This window comes from Portunus trituberculatus, chromosome 33, assembly GCF_017591435.1.
Source record: "Portunus trituberculatus isolate SZX2019 chromosome 33, ASM1759143v1, whole genome shotgun sequence".
Classification (NCBI taxonomy): Eukaryota; Metazoa; Arthropoda; class Malacostraca; order Decapoda; family Portunidae; genus Portunus; species Portunus trituberculatus.
The window spans coordinates 10,999,546-11,015,856 of record NC_059287.1 but is presented as its reverse complement, the minus strand read 5'-3'; the positions used below and the strand labels follow the sequence as shown (position 1 = coordinate 11,015,856).

General features: G+C 39.4%; 1 protein-coding gene across 11 annotated transcripts in view; it reads left to right on the top strand.

Moving 5' to 3' along the window:
• The first annotated feature begins 398 nt into the window (after positions 1-398).
• Positions 399-16,311, top strand: part of LOC123512349 (myotubularin-related protein 4-like) — a 36,949-nt gene continuing 21,036 nt past the window's right edge. For all 11 annotated transcript variants that reach the window (XM_045268700.1, XM_045268703.1, XM_045268696.1 and 8 more), the window contains exons 1-10: positions 399-553; positions 4,546-4,615; positions 9,197-9,459; positions 12,332-12,539; positions 12,861-13,039; positions 13,312-13,576; positions 13,724-13,914; positions 14,240-14,435; positions 14,585-14,770; positions 15,025-15,192. In XM_045268700.1, the coding sequence (XP_045124635.1) occupies positions 4,565-4,615; positions 9,197-9,459; positions 12,332-12,539; positions 12,861-13,039; positions 13,312-13,576; positions 13,724-13,914; positions 14,240-14,435; positions 14,585-14,770; positions 15,025-15,192 (1,707 nt within the window). In that variant the 5' untranslated portion in view covers positions 399-553; positions 4,546-4,564. The remainder of the gene's footprint in view (positions 554-4,545; positions 4,616-9,196; positions 9,460-12,331; positions 12,540-12,860; positions 13,040-13,311; positions 13,577-13,723; positions 13,915-14,239; positions 14,436-14,584; positions 14,771-15,024; positions 15,193-16,311) is intronic.

The following is a 16,311-nucleotide window of genomic DNA, read 5'->3' as shown; positions in this document are numbered from 1 at the left end:
AACGTCTTTATTTTATTTCTTCATCCTATGTGTATTTTCCTCAGTATGTGCGAAGGAAGCATCGTTTTCCATCCTCTCAGGAATTGTGTTGGGTGCATCAAGACATAATGGCCATTACCCGGACAATGCTTCCACCTTAACTAGTGCCCAATGAACCTAGTAGTAGTAAATAGAGAATTAAACGAAGTCAGCTGTTCTGTGACGTCAAACGCCCTTGAGGGTGAGATCCACTCTTTCGGAAGTCTTCTAAAAAATATTAGGCACACTTTAAGATTTACAAGCCACCGTGAATTTTAACAGGCCTGAAAATATACTGCCATAAAGACGGGGAAATAAACATGTGCAAATAAGAAGGTTAGTGGAATTTCGTGTGGTGATGAGCGAGGATTGACATTATTGGAACGTTATCTTGTTGTTGTTGGCGCCATATTGTGTGACAGTCCCTCCATGTAGCAGAGAAACCCAAACACACCTCGTCTCGCTTGCCCTCGGGCCGTGTGTTCGTGACATTTCAACTGGGGAAGAGTTAGTCGCTGGAAAACAGACCAGAAAGGTAAGAAAGGAAGGAGAGGAGGGAGGGAGGCGAGATACAGCCAGTCACTCCCTGCTCGACTTCACCTCAGCCTGACAACAATATTTTGCCGGATAAATGCTACACCACTGCCCTTTATTGTGACACAGCTGTGGGCTCCTGGTGCTGAAGTGCGACCCGGTGTGGTGGTGAAGTGCCGAAGGGAAAGTGGTGTGGCCAGTGGGGAATAGGGAAAGTGCATCGTAATGTCCTACAAAATATAAAGGGAATGAAACACGTAGGAAGGAAAATGCTCGGAGGGACCAATGGAGTGTGGTGATGGTGGTGGTGGTGGTAGTGCCCTGCGATCAAGAAATTGGTGGAGGTGGAGGGAAGGTTCCGTTTACGCTAATCTAGTGGAGGAACGAGGAACACCAAGCGGAACAAAGTGGAATACTAGTGTGTGTGTGTGTGTGGAGGGATGAGTGTAGTCTTCAAATGGTGTTTTTAGATATTTAGGGTTTTCCTGTTTTTCAGTGGGATATTTTTAATTTGCATTTGTTTGTTCAGCATTGAATTAATAGATAGTTTCCATTTGCTCCTCCTCCTCCTATTTCTAATCCTACCTTCTGCTTCTACTACTACCACCCCTGTATTTACTAGTTACAATTTTCTAAGAGTCTAAACAGGATTGTATTCTGTCTTCTTTGATATGTTTGATATGTTGGGTTAAACACGTGGATGTCCTGTCTTCTTCATACAGCCTTCTTCCCACTGTGTAGTAGATTCAGCCACTTGAATTAACTTTTTCCATTTGTTTCTATTCATTGCATTCTCTTATTGTAGTCCAGGTTTATTCATGTTACAGTTTAGCATGTCTTTCTGTCTTACTCTCTGTCTTCATATTCGCACACCTTCCCATTACTGGTATCAGCGTTGTCTTCTTCACTGGTTCTTCCTCTTCTCTCCTCTTCAGTGTCCAAAATATCTAAACTTTGCCTCTCTTGCCTTCTCTTCCATGGATGTCTTGACACTATTAAGGAAATGATTTTGCAAGGCTGGGAAATGATTTTTGATACGGGAATATTATGATAGAAATGTGAAGGTGAATATTGCTGAGAAGTACCCATGTCCAACTACTGTTTTAGTTTTTCCCAATGTCTTGTATTTTCTGCACTGATGTTCTTGGTTGTAGAATTGTATGGTCTCCAAAACTCTGGTGTTGTTCCTACCAAAAGATTTGTTCAGTCTTCTCTCAAAGCCTTAATTTTTCATTCATTGATATTGTTCCTGGTTGTAAATTTATTTAGTATTTCAAAATCCCAGTATTGTTTTTGCTTATAGATCTGCTTAATTTCCCTTCTTTTTTGCACAAATATTGTTCCTGCCTTTAAATTTATGTAGTTTTTTTAACCCCTTCAGTATCAGGCCATGTTTTCATATTTATTCTGCTTACTAAATGGTAATTTTATAGAGCTTCAGCATCTTGTGTGGGATTAAAGTAATGAAGACTCTGGCTATTAACCTTCTTACCTCCATAGACCCTTCCTAATGTAAATGAAATTGTCTAATGTATCCAAACCCCTGATAAAAATGTGTCCCAGTACTGAAGGAGTATAATCCCAATATTGTTCCTACAAATAGATTTGCTTATTGTTCTTCCAAATCCTCCTTTTTCCTGCACTTATATTATTCCTGCCTTTAGATTTATGTATTCTTTTTAAAATCCCAATATTGTTTTTTGCCAATAGCTCTGTGTAGTCTTCCCTCCATTTTCCTGCACTAATATTGATGCCTGTAAATTTCTGTAGTCTTAAAATCCACAATTTCCATCACTAACAGCATCGTGACTGGGTGTTTTCCACAGAGCCAATAGCTCTGTGTAGTCTTCCCTCCGTTTTCCTGCACTAATATTGATGCCTGTAAATTTCTGTAGTCTTAAAATCCACAATTTCCATCACTAACAGCATCGTGACTGGGTGTTTTCCACATGACGGAAATATTGTGGTGGTGTGTACTGTGTATTGGTATGCAGAGGAAGGCACTCATGATGCAATGCAGACATGTGAAGGAATATGCAGTTGAGCAAACATAAACAGGATACGTGTGTTGACTAATCAGTGTTTGCGATCAGACCAGATAGAATGTTGAGTTCGTGTATTGAATCTCGCTTGGCTTTGCATATGTGAGTTGCCAGTTGTGATTAGCGTGTGTATGTGTGTGTGTGTGTGTGGGTGTGTGCGTGCGTGCGTGCGTGCGTGCTTGTGTTCATGTCTTACTGTAAAGGTTTTTGATTAAGTCTATACTTGTTTGTAGAATTCACATTTTGTATCACCTTTATAATCACAGATGTGTCACTATTGATCACTTAGTTTGACATCAGATACCAACTTCTATTTATCAGCTCAATTTTGGATCCATTACAGCTTGCAAACATTGTGGGTTACCAGCATAGATACATTTTTATTGGTTTTATTGATGTTGTCTTGTTCTTGACCAAACACACCCCAAGTACACATATGTTTACCCGTTCATGTTGTATTCATTATTGCATTGCTCCATTGGGAAGGAATTTGTGTGTGTGTGTGTGTGTGTGTGTGTGTGTGTGTGTGTGTGTGTGTTTTTTTTTTTTTCTTTTCTTTTGTTTATTTATTTATTTTGTTTAACTTTTTTTCGGGGATGTATGTGTGTAATATGAAACCTCTCCATTCATTTAATCAGGCATCACCGAGTGTGTGTGTGTGTGTGTGTGTGTGTGTGTGTGTGTGTGTGTGTGTGTGTGTGTGTGTGTGTGTGTGTGTGTTTACATTTTCAAAGCAACAAAAATAACTTCCTCGCTCCAGTTGTTACTGAGTGAATTGGGGGTATGAAAACATGGAGTATAGGTAATATAAACACACACACTGAAATGTTTTGTATAATTGTGTGTTTCTGGTGCTCTTAGTGATGCAGGGTATGTGGGGCAGTCACCGTACCCCAGTAAGTAGGTCATGTGGTGCAGGATAGCCAAGGTCAATCAAAACACTTCTTTGTACCCTGAGCTTCTTGTCCCAGTCAGTAAGGTGTCATGCATGAAGGAGATAAGTTCCTTTAACTGCAAAGACAAGACGGAACAGTATAATGAAAAATAAATGGTGTGTAGTAATGGTCATGAATTTCTTTGGTTGACCCATGATTTCTGGTCAGGAGAGTAGGTAGTAAATTACGGTGTACCTATCTTGTATATGCGTCAATCACCTGTATATTGGGTAGCAACCTGTAATGTCTACTCTATCTATTAATCTTAGAGTGATGTGCTGGTTATGGAATAACAAGTTCAAAATTAACTCACCACTTTTAATGGGACCATGATCAGAGAGAGACAGTGATAGATAGACAGACAGACAGACGGATGGACGGACGGACGGACGGACAGACAGACAAGACTTAGGCTTTAAGATGGACAGCACATATAATGTTTTCTTTTAGTTTGTTAAAGGTTATGAATGTCATGTATATTATGTAACTTACTTGTTGCAGAGGGAGAGAAACTTTAGCAACAATATCTAAATATGGTGATACACAACATACATGATCAACACCAAAGCTATACTAACATCCAACTCTTGCTTTGCTTTCTGGGGTTCTTGTATACACACTTAAACTTACTCACATTGATGATAGGTGTTTAGATATCTTAAGTCTTCATCTTCATATATGTAACTAACTCTGGTAAACTCTGGAACTTCCTTACCTGCTTCTGTATTTCCAACTTCTTATGATTTGACTTCATTTAAGAGAGAGGTTTGGAGACATTTATCCCTTTATTTTTTAGCCAACTCTTGGACCTGCAAAGGGACTGACAACTAAGTAGGCCTTTTTTTTCATTTTATGCTTTTTTGCTCTTATATTAAAAAAGAAAGCAAAAAAAAAAAAACTGTCATTGAGTGTGGTCATGTATTTAACTGTGTGTCTGAGTGTGGTCATTATGTAATTATGTCTCTGCTTGAGTGTAGCCATTTATGTAACTATATTCTCCTGTTGTGTGTTTTCAGGACTCTCAACCCAGTGAGCATGGACGGTGAGGATAGTGGTGGAGGAACAGGGGACACATCCACTTATCAGGTGAGGTGTATCTTTGTTTTTTGCCTTGGGAGATTGTTGACAAACCTTATCTCTGAACACAAGATAGCTGCTGTGCTGATGCATTCTAGATAGTGCGCACAAACAAAACACCTTCAGGGCGGTGTTGCAGGTGGAAATAGCTTGTCATTCAGGTTACTAGAATAAAAAGAAGGGCCTTGTCTGTACCTTGTGTATATTGTCTACATAGAGAGAGAGAGAGAGAGAGAGAGGGAGATTTATGGTAGTGCATGATATTATTTCTTGTAAAAATGAAAAAAAAAGTTAATGTGGGATAAAAATCAGGTAAGCACATTCAGCAATAGGTATTGATATGAATTTGACACGGGACACAATCAGTGGAGGGGCATTAAGTGCTGATAAATATGAGTGGCATTCTGCTGTATGGCCGGAAAACATTAACAGAACTGATAATCACTGTGATAGGGTCAAAGCTTGATTGTTCAGCCATGATGTGGTAACCATACTGATAAAAAAATAGGAAAGAACAGAGGCGATGTAAAGCACTGCATTCAGATAGTGACGCTTGACACAGTTATGTATGGAGAGGCTTGATAACCTGAGGCTGGCAGTGCTGCAGGAAAGCAGAATAAATGGATGACATGAGTGTGGTTTGAAGCAGCTACATTAGGAAATATTGACAGGCCTTCAGACATGGGATTGGTGGAAGGATAGAGGATTGGCAGTGTTGACTAGAAAGGTGATGTTTCAACCATCAGGAAATATGGCTTTCAAAATTGAACTACTGGTGCTTGGAAGAAGTTAATTGAGGTGTTGGATGGCCAGAACACCCACACACAAAACTTCGTTGAATAAAAGGAGACACGGAGACAAGCCAGTTTAAGCTTGACACAAATCTTGAATTCAAACAAAACATATAAGGAGGTAGATACAGTTAGGCAAATATACCTGTCTATATACACACAGTAAGTGAAGATAATGAATGACCTTTAGCAGTGTAACATAAGCTATTTCTAGTATCAGTAGTATGGGCAGTAGTGGCGTTGATAACAAGTGCGTCACTGTCACAAGTGAGTCATGACTGTGCTTGTTGGCCATGGATAGGTGCGAGTTGTTGAAATTTTTGATAGATACAAGAGAGTTGCCTTCACTTGTTGAGGTGGGTTTTGGGGCAGCATATTAGTCTGATCTTGTGTAGTCATGTGTGGAGAGGCACATAAGACAGGGGAAGCTCTGAAGGAAGGGAACTGTAAGGTATGGTGAAAGATATCAACTGTAGAGAGAGAGAGAGAGAGAGAGAGATTTTGAGACATTATCTTGTGTAATGATGGCAGGAGAGGCACAGAAGATGGGAGGAACTCTGAAGAAAAGGAACTGTAAGGTATGGTGAAAGATATTAACTGTGGATATAGAGAGAGAGATGTTGTGTAATAATGAGAAAATTGGCACAGAAAATGGAGGGCTCTGTGGGAAAGGAACTGTAAGGTAAGAGGAAGGATAGTAAAGTGGAGAGAGAGAGAGAGAGTGTGTGTGATTGTATGCTAATGCCAACACTTCATACATGGACATTGTTTTGTATTCTATGCTGTTGCTGTGAATGTATTTGAATTTTTTCTTTTCAAGTAAGAAATGGTTGTGGTTTTATATTCCATGTGGTTATTGTGGTTACAGTGAATAAGTCTTGAGAGAAACTTGTGATGTGAGCAGAATATGGTGAATTTTTTTTTTATATATATACTATATGAATTATTTGTTCCACTTTGCTAATTCATCGGATTTGGTCACTATTACTTGTTAGGTTTGGTTAAGTTAGTTTAGGGTCTGGTGTTTTAGATGTCAGGAAGTCAGAGTATGCTTGAAAAAATATGTTCAAGTTATTTGTTCCACTATGCTGATTCTTTTGCTTTGGTCACTGTTTTGTTGGGTTAGGTTAGAGCCTGGTGTTCTTAGATGTCAGGAAGTTCGAGTATTTGAAGCCTTGGCCGAAAGAAATGTACATGTTAATTATTTGTTCCACTGTTTGTTCCTTTGATTCAATGATTATTACTTGGTTAGGTTTAGTTAGGTCAGATTTTTTTTTTTTTTGTGTTTGATCTGCTGCAGTCTCTGACGAGACAGCCAGACGTTACCCTACGGAATGAGCTCAGAACTCATTATTTCCAATCTTCAGATAGGCCTGAGACCAGGCACACACCACACACCGGGACAACAAGGTCACAACTCCTCGATTTACATCCCGTACCTACTCACTGCTAGGTGAACAGGGGCTACATGTGAAAGGAGACATACCCAAATATCTCCACCCGGCCAGGGAATCGAACCCTGGTCCTCTGTGAAGCCAGCGCTCTAACCACTGAGCTACTGTGTGTGTGTGTGTGTGTGTGTGTGTGTGTGTGTCTGTGTGAGTGTGTGTGTTATGAGTCAGAGTATACTTGAAATCTTAGGAGAAAATATAGTTGAGTTATTTCATTTGTTCCACTGTGCTAGTTTCTCTGATTTGGTCACTATTACTTGTTAGGGTAGGGCAGGACAGGACAGGACAGGACAGGACAGTGGAGTGTTATTCCTAGATGTCAGTAAGCCACTTGAAACTTGGCAGGAAATGTTAAGTACAGTGGAAGTGAGTGTAGATTACCACTTGATTTCTGATTGTGCCTTTATAAGAATATGCCAGAAAGGGAAAGTGAGGTCAGAGTTAGTGAGATAGTGATGAGCAACACTGACCATGAGTATTCAGTGTGTGTTCTGCCATGGCCTCTCATTTAGGGAGGGTCAGGGAGTACTTGTCTTATTTCTGGTTACATGGCAGATATGGTGGCCAGGTGTTAGTTTGGAGGCTGGTGTCGTATCTTGGGTTGTGTGTCTTCATTTTCATTCTCAGCTTACCAAAGGACTCTCTCTCTCTCTCTCTCTCTCTCTCTCTCTCTCTCTCTCTCTCTCTCTCTCTCTCTCTCTCTCTCTCTCTCTCTCTCTCTCTCTCTCTGTATGTAAGAAGGGAAATCTGGCCAAGGGTAACAAAAAATGTCCACTTAGATGCTAGTTCCCCGAGCAGGCATTGGCTAAGTATAGAATGAGAACAGAAGGTTACTCTTGCTAGCCTTTACATACAGAGTTGCAGGAAATAGTGATAGAGACCAGATTGACTCTGTTGATTTCTGTTTAGTTGTTTAGAAAAGAAAGTATCTTGAGAGGCTCTTGATGTTTGGATTATTTGAAGTCTTGTGTGGCATTTGATGTTGATAGTTTGTTGATAATTTGAGTAAGCACAAGTCTGTTTAAGTTTATTGTGTGCAGGGAGAGAAAGGTGCATCACCCTCTTGTGGTAGGTAAAGATACAGTAGTCTTTTAATGTTTTTTATTTATTTATTTATTTATTTATATATTTATTTTTTTATTGTAGTTTTCCTTGCAATTTACATCTCTTAACTCTACATGTTTTAATGAAAACAATTGTAATTGTAATCCGTTATGCGATGGAAATATTGATGTATGCAGATGATATTCAGAGGTAAGCGGGTCCATGAATATTATCATCTCATCTCGACTGGTAGCCATGGCGAGATAAAGGCTGCACAGGTGAATGTGGGAGGTGAGTCACCCTTATCTGGCGCCACCACCACCACCGCAGCCACTGCCACCAGCTGCTCAAACACCTGTGTCAGTGCGTGCAAATGTTGTCACATCCCGCCCTCCACAATTAATGGGTGGTGATAATTCGTTGTCAGTCTTTATGGGGTAGTCTGCACTGTCACCTGTGTGTGATGTGATGCAGTGCCATGGTTCAGTAATTATTGGGCAGGGAGCTTTCACATTGCTTCCCTGTTATGAATGCATGGCCATTTTTATACTACACACACACACACACACACACACACACACACACACACACACACACACACACACACACACACACACACACACACACACACACACACACACACACACAGATAGGTAGCTAGATAGATAGATAGTTTATTGACCTGGAGTATCATTCTGAACAATATCTAAAAACAAATGTAACAGTATAAGAACAGATAAGAAAATGCCAAAAACATCCTGTTGTCCAAAGAAAAGAAAAGAACAACTAAGTACTAAGTTGCTATAAGTGTTTGGAAACACACACACACACACACACACACACACACACACACACACACACACACACACACACACACACACACACACACACACACACAGTTAAAAAAAACTGGATAAGTGTAGATATGGAGATGGGGCCACAAGAGCATAAAGCCCAGGCTCTGTAAAACTACAACTAGGTAAATACACACACTGACCAAAGAACAAGGCACAGTGAAATATTATAAGGTGAATTGTCTTTGCGTTCCTTTACCATATTTAATTACTCATGTTTTGAAGGATTAACATCTCAAGGTTCACTGTTCTTTTCACCTCTTAAAAAATGCTCTGTGTCATGTCTATTACTTTTCATACATTTTCTATTGGGTTATTCTTTGTAACAGGTATAAGTGGCACAAAACTCGTACCTGAAGCAGATATGCTGGACTTAAAGATTTCTAGACATTTTTCAATGCTTTCTGTATTGAGCATTGCTTTTCATACATTCCTTATTGATTGTGACAGGTACTAGCGGCCCAAGACTCCTACCCGAAGCAGATCTGCCAGTTTGATGAGCCTTCCCTGTCCATCCCGTTCATCCCTCTGAGTGGGGAGTACGCCCTGTTTGTGGGGCGCACCTCGGAGGGCCTCATTGCTCACTCCAACTACCGAGTGTTCCTGCAGCAGCGTGACGCCACCTACCACATTCCTCTTGGTGTGGTGGAGGTGGTGGAGTGTCGGGAAATCTTCTTCCTGTACCTGCTCTGTAAAGACACCAAGTCCTATAAGTAAGTGAGACTGGCTTGACTTTTATAATTTTTGTTTTTCTTCATTTTTTCTTATCTTACTTTAATGGTTTTTGTTTGTAAAGACACTAAATCTTATAAGTAAGTGAAGATTGCCTTGACTCATCTTTTTTATTTCTCTTGTTTAATTTTTTTTTATTTCTTTTTCTTATTTGTTTGTAAAGACTAAAAAATTTTTAGTTTGTAAAGACACTAAATTTTATAAGTAAGTGAAGATGTCTTGACTTTTATCCTTTTGTTTCTTATTTAAAATTTTTATATTATTTTTTTTTATTTATTTGTAAAAGACACCAAATGTATAAGTAAGTTAAGATTGGCTTGACTAGTTTTTTTATTTGTTTACTTATGTTTTTGTTTTTATTTCTTTTTGCTTTTCCTCTTTATTTATTTGATGTTGATATTTTTTGTTATTTGCAGTGGTGAAAGACAATCCTCATGAATGTGTTTGTGAATGTATGTATGTATGTTATATCCCCTTAGCCACCATTGGGAATGCTTTTCTATATAGTGGATTGGAAGAAGAAAGGGCAAGTAAGAAAGAAAGAGAAAGGAAACAAAAAAAGAACAGTAAAAAGCAGATCAGAGAGAGAGAGAGAGAGAGAGAGAGAGAGTTAGTGAATTTCAGCCTTCATGGTAGTTTTCTTATTACAATTGTTTCTTTAGTGTATCTGGGTTCTTTTTGTGTTAGTATTGAATTGTATTACGTTTTCTTCCATGGCTTGATACAATAGGATAATTTTTCATGACTCCTACTGTTGATTATTATTAGTGAGGGGAGTTAGGAAAGGCGACTCCTACTGTTGATTATTATTAGTGAGGGGAGTTAGGAAAGGCAGAGACAAGGGCTGCTTAGGGTACATTTCCTATACCCCTCCTTAAAAGCAGCAGGTCTCTCTCTCTCTCTCTCTCTCTCTCTCTCTCTCTCTCTCTCTCTCTCTCTCTCTCTCTCTCTCTCTCTCTCTCTCTCTCTCTCTCTCTCTCTTTTTGTTTTGCAATTTCTTAATCTTTTTCTTTTATCTATCTTTCTTGCATTTCTTTTCTTTCTCCTTTCTTTTCTTCCCCTTTTCTTTCTCTCCTTTATTTCTTTCATTTTTTGCTTTTTCATTTTGTTTTGTATAGTTCTTCTCTTATTTACCTTCATTTCTTTTTTTCTACCTCCTTTTAATTTCTTCCCTTTTCCTTCATCTCCTTCCTTCCTCTCATCTTTCCCTCCCTACAACTCTCCCTCCCATACCACCACCACCACCACCACCACCATGCATTACTGTCACTGCTGGTATTATTGCTGTCATTGGGTAAAGGTTGAGCGGCCTTGAAGTGGGTCTCCTTGCCTGCCGGGATCCAGTACAACCCGACAAGCGTGTCTGGCTGTGTGGTATGTGAGGAATGTGAAAGCTGAGCCTGATTGCTGGTGTGAATGGATGAGGTGGCATTTCACTTCAGGAATTTGTTTTGAGGATTTGATTTTTTTTTTCTCTAATATGGAAGGAGTTTTGTTTGCTTAAGTCTGTTTTCATTTAGTTTTTTATTTATTTATTTTGCTGGTGTGAATGGATGAGGTGGCATTTCACTTCAGGAATTTGTTTTGAGGATTTGATTTTTGATTTTTTTATTTTTTTTCTCTAATATGGAAGGAGTTTTGTTTGCTTACTTACTGTTTTCTTTTCTGTTTTCATTTAGTTTTTTATTTATTTATTTATATAGATTATTTAGTTTTGCTTGGGTGTAGGAAAGAAAGTTTTTTTTCTCATCCTTTATTGATTACCATTTGCTTTCTGTTGTTATTGACTTCCCAGATTGTGTTAATTAGGTATATAGAGGAAAAAAAAAAAATATATATATATATATATATATATATATATATATATATATATATATATATATATATATATATATTTTTATTATTCTTCTTCTTTTCTTTTTTTTCTTTTCTTCTTCTTCTTTTCTTCTTTTCTTCTTTTTTTTCTTCTTCTTCTTCTTCTTCTTCTTCTTCTTCTTCTTCTTCTTCTTCTTCTTCTTCTTCTTCTTCTTCTTCTTCTTCTTCTTCTTCTTCTTCTTCTTCTTCTTCTTCTTCTTTCTTCTTCTTCTTCTTCTTCTTCTTCTTCTTCTTCTTCTTCTTCTTCTTCTTCTTCTTCTTCTTCTTCTTCTTCTTCTTCTTCTTCTTCTTCTTCTTCTTCTTCTTCTTCTTCTTCTTCTTCTTCTTCTTCTTCTTCTTCTTCTTCTTCTTCTTCTTCTTCTTCTTCTTCTTCTTCTTCTTCTTCTTCTTCTTCTTCTTCTTCTTCTTCTTCTTCTTCTTCTTCTTCTTCTTCTTCTTCTTCTTCTTCTTCTTCTTCTTCTTCTTCTTCTTCTTCTTCTTCTTCTTCTTCTTCTTCTTCTTCTTCTTCTTCTTCTTCTTCTTCTTCTTCTTCTTCTTCTTCTTCTTCTTCTTCTTCTTCTTCTTCTTCTTCTTCTTCTTCTTCTTCTTCTTCTTATTATTATTATTATTATTATTATTATTATTATATAATGTAGTGGTGGTGGTGTTGGTGTCCTTATTCCTTATTTCCTGGTCAATATCGTAAGTAATAACACTCAAATTGTTGGTATTGGCAAGAGGGACCTATCCATTGTGACTTTATTTTTGCTTTACTTTGAGATTGCATTTTTTCTTTTTATTGTTCGTTTCTTTGCATAGTGTTCCTTTATTGTTGGTGTAGTTTGTAATTGCATTGTTTCTTTATTGTTGGTGTCTTTACTTTGTGTTCTGTTGGTTTCTTTACTTAGTGTTCTAATATTGATGCTGTACTTAGTAATTGCATTGTTTTCTCTCCCTTGGTGTTCTTTATTCACTGAAATTTTTGTTGTTCCATCCCAGATGTACGTTCCCGACTGGCGAACAATGTGCCGAGTGGCAGCGACGTCTGACCAAGGCTTTGTCTCTCCCGCAACGACTGGAAAATGTCTTTGCCTTCGCCTTCTACATGTGGAGTATGGAGGAGACGCGGGAGCTGCACAATGCCTTGGTGGAACCCGAAGGTCAGCAGTCCTACGCTGCTCGGGCTGAGAAAATGTTTGACGAAGAGGTGAGTTGCTGGTGAAGTGTCTTGGTGAGGGTGGCCTGTTGTTAGTGGTGAAGTGTCCTGGTGAGGGTGGTCTGTTGCTGGTGAAGTGTCTTGGTGAGGGTGGCCTGTTGTTAGTGGTGAAGTGTCCTGTTGGTGGTGAAGTGTCTCTGTGAGGGTGGTCTGTTGTTGGTGGTCTCTCTCTCTCTCTCTCTCCTGCTGTCTTTTTTATTGTTTTCTTCCTTATTATTATTTTTTTTTTTATTAATTTGTTATTTATTTTTTCTCTCTCCCCTCCTCTCTCCTTACAGTTGCATCTAGTCAGCCTTCTATGCAATGTTTCAGGTACGACGACTGGGCTTTGACTTGGGAGGAACATGGCGCATCTCAATGGCAAACAGCGAGTACCAGCTTTGCCCCACGTACCCCAAGAAGCTGGTAGTTCCGGCATCAATTAACGACAATGTACTGGACTTTGTGGCACGGTTCAGGGCAGCAAGAAGGATTCCAGCTGTGGTGTGGAGGTAAAAACGGCATTGAGTTTGATATGAGTTCAGTTTGAAAAGGTTAAATGTTTAGGAAAAGTCAACAGATCATAGAGGTAAAACTAAATTGCTTGATTAATTGCAAAGATAAAAGATCAACTTATTTTAGATATAGATGAACATATTTCTTCCTTTCTCCTTCAGGAATGCTAGTGAATCTTCATAGAGGAGCTGCTAATGGCTTCATTGATAGCAAAGATGAAAGATTGACTTATTTTAGATATAGATGAACATTTGCCTTTCTCCTTCAGGCATGCCAATGGAGCCGTCATTGCTCGGTGTAGTCAGCCTGAGGTTGGCTGGCTGGGTTGGCGTTCCAGTGAGGATGAGGACTTGGTGAAGGCCATCTCTGAAGCTTGTGCCTATGACAGTCCCATCTCCTCCTCCAATGGTATTGGTATTACCTCCTCCCAGCTGGCACCACGAAGCGACAGCGACAAAGAAGCCATTACTCCATCCTCCGATATTCCATCTCTGTGTGATTTGCCGGAAGCCAAGGCTCAGGCAGATATAAAGGTAGGCTGTTCTTTACTTGCTGGAAATGTTTATTGACTATCAGAAAATGTTATAAATTAATTTCTTGATCGATATTCAGGGAGTGGAAATGATTTATGTAATTTGAACTAGACTGTCTCTAACAAAAATTTTATCTTCTTATTGCAGAAAGTACTAATTGTGGATGCTAGATCTTATGCAACAGCTGTGGCCAACCGAGCTCGAGGGGGAGGGTGTGAGTGTCCAGAGTACTACCCTCAGTGTGAGATTCAGTTCATGAACCTTGCTAACATTCACACCATTCGCAAGTCTCACCATGCCCTTCGTCAGCTGGCTTCCTCCTCTCCTGACATCCCTAAGTGAGCTGTGTGTGTGTGTGTGTGTGTGTGTGTGTGTGTGTGTGTGTGTGTGTGTGTGTGTGTATGTACAATGAGAGAGAAAGCATGAGTGTGTTTATGAATTTATCAGATTGTCAGCAGGTATTTGATAAGATTTTTTTTTGTGAAACTCAACAAATACAGTAGCAGAATATGTCATGTGAGATCATTCAATGTTGTTAAATCTTAAAACTGACTATTACATTACTCCAGAATGTATCTGAAAACATTATGATATGTTTCTTCTAATAACCTTCCACTTGTGTTCTGAAAAATGGTATTAAGATTCTGCAACTCTTCTCTCCAGTTGGCTGTCCTTACTGGAGAACTCTCGGTGGCTGGGACATCTGTCTGGACTGTTTAAGGCAGCTGTGACAATAGTGCAGGCAGTGGAGCGGGAGGCCAGGCCAGTCCTTGTTCATTGCTCAGATGGATGGGACCGAACACCACAACTGACGGCCCTCTCTCAGTTACTGCTTGACCCTTACTACAGAACTATAGATGTGAGTAAAGCTTTTCAGTGCATCATCTGTCAAAAGTGTGTTGAATGACTAGATATGTTAATAGTTTGTACTACACTGGATACCCTGATGATTCTGGTTGGTTACTGATACTCCTATTGTTTGTGTAATTATATCCATACTTTTGACAGGGCTTTGTGGTTCTCATTGAGCGAGAGTGGGTAGAGTTTGGCCACAAGTTCAGTGACCGATGTGGTATTGGCCGCTGCTGTGAGGACATCAATGAGAGGTGTCCCGTGTTCCTGCAGTGGCTTGACTGTGTCCACCACCTCCTCTACTGGTATCCCACTGCATTCCAGTTCAATCAAGCTTTTCTGGTAAGTGTTCTTGGTTTGAAATTAAGGGATGAAATGTGCTGAATTATTAAGTGGATGTAAAGTTTTTTTGAGGCAATTAATAACTGTGTTGCATTTTGTTTTATATGATCCTCTTTATTTTGCCAAGGAAGGGTTGTGTCATTAAATACATGTCTTTTCTGTTTCTCAAGTATTTTGGTGCATTAAATGAATTACTGTCCATCTGTTCTATTCTCTTCTCACTCACCTCTTCTAACCCATCACTGTATCAACAGGTCAAACTAGCACAGCATGTGTACAGCAATCTGTTCGGCACATTTCTGTGTAACTCCTCCCAAGAGCGGGTCCAGGCAGACATTGGCGACCGATCCTACTCTGTGTGGTCCTTTCTCAAGGCCAACAAGCAGCGATACACCAACTACCTCTATGTCCCCACTCAGCAGGTAAGTTCCTCATTACTCTAATGGAGTGGTTCCCAACCTATTCCTGAGCGAGTACCACTAGAAGGTCTCATTCAATCCCCATGTATCACTTGGTTCCAGAAAGTTTCAGTTCCAGCAGATATGAATTTCTTCACAAGTAGAACACACAAATGAACTATTAACAATGAACAAACTCATTTTAATGCAAGGGATGCATCTGTTTATTCTTCACCTGCTGATCGATGCCAGATTATCTTGTGTAAGGCAATAATCTTATTTTCTTTCTTAAGAAATTCATTAATTTAACCCTTGTGCGGCAGTGATTGTTCATGAACGATCGCATCGGTGCGTTTCGTGCAGCGGTGATCGTTCATGTAATCATGATTTTTCGCGCCACTTCTTTAAACTTCCCGTTTTCTTACTCAAGTCGGAGGGCGAGTGTATGTATCAGGCAACACTGTCCACAAGCTGAGTTGCCAGTTTTGCTATTTCATCTTGGTCTAGGCTGACATCTTTCCATCTTGGAGGAGACCTCTGGCAACCCCCATAACACTGCGGGTGGAACGTACCCTCCGCATGAGGGGAGATGTCACAATGAGATGGATAGTGATATACATGTCATTTGGGAGTGATGTGTATTTTAGTGAAAGTGAAGACAAGAATGAATGAAAGAATGAAAGAAAGAAAGAGAAGAGAGAGAGAGAGAGAGAGAGAGAGAGTAGGGAAAGGCCTAGAGTCAAAACAAGCTGACACATTCTCTCTCTCTCTCTCTCTCTCTCTCTCTCTCTCTCTCTCTCTCTCTCTCTCTCTCTCTCTCTCTCTCTCTCTCTCGTTAGAGGGTAGCTCTCTCTCATTGGAAGTACAATTTCTTCACCCAAAAGATATGCCCAGAGAGAGAGAGAGAGAATTGGCACGCTGGTATTGCACTGAGGGTTGTTCCTCCACGGCGGGTTACATCGTGGCTATCAGGAGGAATATTTGATAAGCAATAACTTTGCTGTCAGAGATTGTAGCAAGCTGCAAAGTACATCAATGTATTCAGAATTTCAAAGAGAAATGTATTTTCATGAGTGAAACTATCTCCTGTGATTTTTTTAAATTTATCATTTTACCCGCAGATGGGAATGATTAATTTATAAT